The 6,022-nt window shown below is 33.8% G+C and overlaps 2 protein-coding genes across 2 annotated transcripts; both read left to right on the top strand.

The window, feature by feature from the left end:
* The first annotated feature begins 1,846 nt into the window (after window positions 1-1,846).
* LOC126721240 (probable LRR receptor-like serine/threonine-protein kinase At3g47570) lies at window positions 1,847-4,586 on the top strand. Its single transcript, XM_050424291.1, has one exon. The coding sequence runs from the start codon at window positions 1,866-1,868 to the stop codon at window positions 4,584-4,586; it is 2,721 nt and encodes a 906-aa protein (XP_050280248.1). The 5' UTR covers window positions 1,847-1,865.
* A 545-nt stretch (window positions 4,587-5,131) lies between these two features.
* LOC126721239 (putative receptor-like protein kinase At3g47110) lies at window positions 5,132-5,618 on the top strand. The gene has a single exon (XM_050424290.1). The coding sequence runs from the start codon at window positions 5,136-5,138 to the stop codon at window positions 5,616-5,618; it is 483 nt and encodes a 160-aa protein (XP_050280247.1). The 5' UTR covers window positions 5,132-5,135.
* Window positions 5,619-6,022: the final 404 nt, after the last annotated feature.

Genomic DNA, 6,022 nt, shown 5'->3' with positions numbered 1-6,022 from the left:
CAAACTGAGAATAAAACATGTCTAGTCTAGGTGTTTAGGCAATGCTTAAATAAGGTTGTTTCAAGTTTTGAAGTCTAGCTGATTGCAAAAAAGAAAAGTGAAGTTTTGTCTTTCTCGACTGATCGAGAATTAGGCTCGATTGATTGAAAATCACAGGCATAGTTTTTGCAGAATTTTTAAACAAGCCCAAAACATAATCAGGGTTTTTGTTCATATACTAGAAGTGTTTCACTTGAAACCCAAAACGTTTAAGCAGAGTTTGGGCTAAAATAAAATTCTGCAGAAATTTCTTGTCTGCGATTTTCAATTGGTCGGATCTAATTTTCGATCGGTCGGATTTCACTGAATTTGAATTCTTCTTTCTGCAGTTTGTATGTCCTTGTGTTCTGACTTGTAATACCTTGAGCATTGTCTAATAAACTCTATAGATCTAGGGATCTATATCTAGACAAGTTTGTGCTCACCATTTGCTAATTTTTCTAAACTTTTAGAACCTAACACTATCGCTCCACCCCTAAATGTGAATTAGATATCAAAATCATAGCAAATCATAAGCAATCACAAAGGATTGTAATTTGTAAAATGAATTGAACGTAATCTTTGTCAAGCATAATGTCCAACTAAAAAAAAAAATTATGAAAAAAAAACAAGTTAAACGTTGTGATGTCAGTTAAAATTAAAACTACAAAAACACCCAAATCTAGCGAGATCTACTGAGAGCTCTACTTTCTAACAACCATGCAACACATACGTTGATTCTAAACCACACAGCCAACACATCAAATCCTAATTAAATGGGAATCAAATTATTAGTCAAGTCCTCAACTGCTTTCTCAAAAAAAAAAAAAAAAAAAAGTTTTCAAAAGTTGTTTGGACATTTCACATCCTCTTGTTAACATGAATTCAAGGCCTTCTCAATCAAGAGAGTAGTTGTTGAATACTCAAATTTTCAATACAATCTCAATAGAGAGTAAGACGTCCCACACTCAAGTCAAGAGAGTAGTTGAATACTCAAATTTACATTCATCCAAATCTCATCAAGTTAAAATTGGGTTGTCCTATCACCGTACACCTTTGGTGCGATGGTCACTTCATAAATATAAGTGTTTATGGGGTGTGGAGGGCAAGTGCCGGGGTTCAAGTCTCCAGGAGGGAGCTTCACATACATATACATTTAGATTAGGCTAGAGGAGAAATTTTATTTTGTATAAAAAAAAAAAAAAATTTGGGTTGTCCTTGTCATAATTTTTTTTTTCATTTTTTTCTCATGTCTATTTTATGACACTATCTAAATTTGTATTGATTTTTATATTTAAAAGATAAAAACTAAATGTAAGACTATAAAACTCCTAGAATTAAGGCTTAAAATTCGTCAGGTCTTTTTTATTTTATTTTTAACAAAACACAATTACCATTAATAATTATTGCCTTTCTTTATAGATATGATAGGATTTAAATAATTTTTTAAAAAATTCTAAGTTGTATCACACTAAAATATTTGCTATAATTGCGTCAAATCATGATTAATGATCACATTTAATAATGACTAGATTTTCAATTTATGGTACTTTTTAATAATTAATTAGATTTCTTTCATTAAAAAATTTTGAAGAAACAAAAAAATTGGACACTTAACGGCAGCTTTTGACGAAGCCCCGGGGTCTTTGTCCAAAGGCAGTGGGTCTCTCTTGGAGGTGTGCACGCTATCAATTTATTGATACTGAAGCCTATAAAAATTTATCAAACGAAATTACCACTTATTTTACATTTTTGGAGGTATTTGACAAATTAGCATATATAATACAAACTTGTGTATCTTGCTCTACCTCACTGATATTTCACCAGTTTCCTGCTTGTCCAAACCAATGAAGCTTCACAACCCCAATTTTCCTGCATCATGCTCTACACATGTTCATATGATTCTACTCTTTACTATAACCCTTCTATGCTTGCAACCTGCCACTATTTTTGCCACTCCAACAAATGAGACTGATCATTTGGTCTTGCTTAAATTTAAAGAATCCATTGCTGATGACCCATATGGAATCTTGAGCTCATGGAATGATTCTATCCATTTTTGTAACTGGTATGGAGTAACATGTGGCCGCCGTCATGGAAGAGTCACAACCTTGGTACTAGAAGGTCATAACTTGCGCGGAACCATTACACCTTACATTGGAAACCTCACATTTCTCAGGGCCATCAACCTCCAAAACAACAGCTTTTATGGTGATATTCCAAAGGAAGCTCGTCATTTGTTCCGACTGCGACATCTCTATCTTTCAAGTAACACACTGGGAGGAGAAATTCCAACCAGCTTGACCAACTGCTCCGAACTCAGGGTAATGGTCTTAGAATCGAACAAACTTATTGGGAAAATCCCAATGGAGCTTGGCTCTATGACTAAGCTTTTGACTCTTATGGTTTCAACAAACACGTTGACAGGAGGAATCCCACCTTCCTTGGGAAATCTTTCGTTGCTCGTAAAATTTTCAGTAGAATATAATAACTTAGAGGGAAATATTCCAGAGAGTATAGGCCATTTGAAAAGCTTATCAGTCTTCAGAGTTGGAGTCAATAAACTGAACGGTATGGTCCCTTCCTCTCTCTACAATTTATCATCTATTAGTACTATACACTTTGTCTTCAACCAACTCAATGGCGCTCTTCCAGCAAACATAGGCCTCACTCTCCATAATCTCAAACTATTTGGAATTGGTGAGAATGAATTCTTTGGGCCAATCCCTGATTCTTTATGCAATGCATCTAAGCTTCAAATACTTGACGTAGGTGGAAACAACTTTGTGGGACCAGTTCCAACTAATCTGGGATATCTACTAGATCTTGAACACCTACGTCTAAGTTATAATAATTTAGGAAGGGATTTGGACTTCTTAGCGTCTTTAGGAAACTGTAGCAAAATGGAATCGCTGACATTTCAAGGTAACCAATTTGAAGGTGTTTTGCCCAATTCTATTGGCAACTTGTCAACACAACTTAATAGATTGCAATTTGGAGGCAACCAAATATCTGGAATGATTCCTGCAGTGTTACAGAATCTTATCAACTTAATTAATTTGTCCATGGATGAGAATCTTTTCATAGGTGTGATACCTACTTATTTTGGAAAGTTTCAGAAGATGCAAGGATTATATTTATCAGGGAACAAATTGTCAGGGAAAATCCCAAGCTCCATTGGCAACCTCACTCAATTGGTTGATTTGAACTTTTCTCGAAACAATTTAGAAGGAAGCATACCTCCAACTATTGCTAATTGCCAAAGTTTGCAACAATTGGATGTTTCACAAAATTACCTCAGTGGAGTCATATCTCTGCAGGTTTTTTCTCTTTTCTCTTTGTCACTATTACTCAATTTATCCTACAACTCATTTAGTGGTGAATTACCGGTTGAAGTGGGCAATTTGAAAAATATTAATTCTCTAGATATCTCTGAAAACAACTTGTTTGGTGAAATTCCCATAACAATTGGAAATATATTGAATTTAGAAGAGCTCCACTTGCAAGGGAATTCCTTTGAAGGAATCATACCTTCATCAATGGCTTATTTGAAAGGCCTTGAACTTTTGGATGTTTCACGAAACAACTTATCAGGATTTATTCCAAAGGGTCTAGAAAAACTTTTATTTTTAAAATACTTGAACATTTCGTTCAATGATATTGAGGGCCCACTACCAACTGTTGGAGTTTTCAAAAATGTAGATGCAACATCAATTATTGGAAACAATAGGCTTTGTGGGGGTATTCCACAATTACAACTACCAAAATGCCCCAAAGTTACAAAATCAAGAAAGCCTCTTGCTTCTAGAACAATAATCACAATTGTTTGTGTGGTTGCATGTCTCCTTCTAGTTTCATCATTTATTGTTCTTTACTGGAGGGAAAAATATAAAAAGAAACCGTCTTCTAATGTCTCAAAGACGGATCTCCTTCCAACAATTTCCTACAAAATGCTTCATCGAGCAACTAATGGATTTTCTCTCAACAATTTGATTGGATCTGGTAGTTTTGGATCAGTTTACAAAGGAGTTCTTAATCAAGAAGAAAGGTTAGTTGCAGTAAAAGTTCTAAACCTTCAAACTAAAGGAGCTACCAAGAGTTTTTTGGCGGAATGTAATGTCTTAAAAAATGTTCGACACCGAAATCTTGTGAAGATCTTAACATGTTGCTCCAGTATCAATTATAATGGCAATGAATTTAAAGCTCTTGTATTTGAATTTATGACAAATGGGAGCTTAGATATGTGGCTACATCCAATGACAGATTGCAAAAATCAATCAAAAAATTTGAGCTTTCTTCAAAGAATAATTATTGCAATTGATGTGGCTTCTGCATTAAATTATCTACACAATCATTGTCAGCAACAAATCATTCATTGTGATTTAAAGCCAAGCAATATTCTTCTTGATAGTGAGATGATTGCTCATGTAAGCGACTTTGGTTTAGCAAGACTCCTCACAAGCACTGATGATTCTTCCCAGAAGTGTACTAGTACAATTGGGTTAAAAGGATCTATCGGCTATGTTGCTCCAGGTATAACCTCTCTTATTTTAGTTTTAAATTCTTAACAATATCCTGTAATATGTTGCTTTTCTCTTTGTCACTTTATGAAAAGATAAGAAATAACTACTTGTATTTTTGTGCATATAAGCTTTTTAATATTCGTAAAACTAGTATAAACATATTAACATACTCTCTTGCTTACTATTTCTTTGTCTCTTATAACAAATATTTACTTGAGCACATGCAAGCACATAATTAATTTTACATAAAATTTAAAATAAAATAAATAAAACAAAAATAAGATTCATACTTTAAGAAATGCCTAAGTTAATTTGGCGATGGACATTTTGATCCTTTGGCTAAGCTTCGTATCTTCTTTGTACGCGTATATTTCAATCAAATTGAACATTCAAGAAAAAAAAGGTAATTTGGCCCCTTGGGGTAAAGTTTCATACATTTTCCTTCCATTGCGGAAGTAATATCATATGTCATATTATTTATCCATATAGATTCTTTTCATTTTCTTTGAATTTGCATTTTGTAGACCTTAATCTATTTCATTATAGATAGAAATTGCCTAATTTCCTTCCATTCCACGAGTTTTAGAGTATGGCATGGGTGGTGAGGCATCGACTGAAGGGGATGTATATAGCTACAGAGTCCTTGTGCTAGAAATGTTTACAGGAAGGATGCCCACTGATGATATGTTTAAAGATGGCCTAAATCTCCATAATTTTGTTAAGATGGCATTACCAAAAAGACTTGCTCAAGTTGTTGACCCAATGCTTTTGCCAAGAGAAGTTGAAGAATTGGGAGTTGCAACCGCGGTAATGATGGCAACAGAAAAAGATGACAATGACAATGAAATTGAAGTAGAAGAAGCTAATAATATTGAGGATTCTAGGCATATTGATGTTGACATGCAAAAGTGCTTACTCTCAATTCTTAACATTGGAATCTCATGTTCATTGGAATCCCCAAAAGAGAGGATGAGTATGGAGGAAGTCATTAAGGAACTGCAATTGATAAAAAGTGTTTTCATTAGTTTGGGGATCCGCGGAGGCAAACCAAATAGAGCTCAAGTAAGGGGTATTTAATTTTGATTATAAAACTACATTAAGTAGTGTGTCCTATTCATTTACTTTGATTTCATTCAGTCCCCAAATACTTCTATAAAAAAGCATGGAGATTTTATGTTGACCTTTTTACTAATTTTGAGTAGATTATCATAGTTGATTGTAAAATTGGATTTTCATTTCTCATTCATGATCAAAATACTAAACAGAAATTGTCATCTTATTAAAACCCACAACCTTCTTGTAACAATTCCTATCCCTTTTCTTATGTTATCAAGGTTTAAAATGGTGAGCTAACGATTTTTATTTTTATTTTTTGTGAATTGCAGAGACATGAAACAAATAGAAGAAATTAAATGTCTTTAATAATGCCTGGATTAAGCATGGGATTTGGCATTTCTACCTGATTTGTCATAATATTATGC

The sequence above is a fragment of the Quercus robur genome, chromosome 4, assembly GCF_932294415.1.
Source record: "Quercus robur chromosome 4, dhQueRobu3.1, whole genome shotgun sequence".
Taxonomy (NCBI): Eukaryota; Viridiplantae; Streptophyta; class Magnoliopsida; order Fagales; family Fagaceae; genus Quercus; species Quercus robur.
This window is presented reverse-complemented; position numbering and strand designations above follow the sequence as displayed.

Excerpts from the sequence above, each read along its gene's own strand:
- LOC126721239 (XM_050424290.1), top strand. The coding sequence starts at position 5,136 with ATGGGTGGTGAGGCATCGACTGAAGGGGATGTATATAGCTACAGAGTC.
- LOC126721240 (XM_050424291.1), top strand. The coding sequence starts at position 1,866 with ATGAAGCTTCACAACCCCAATTTTCCTGCATCATGCTCTACACATGTT.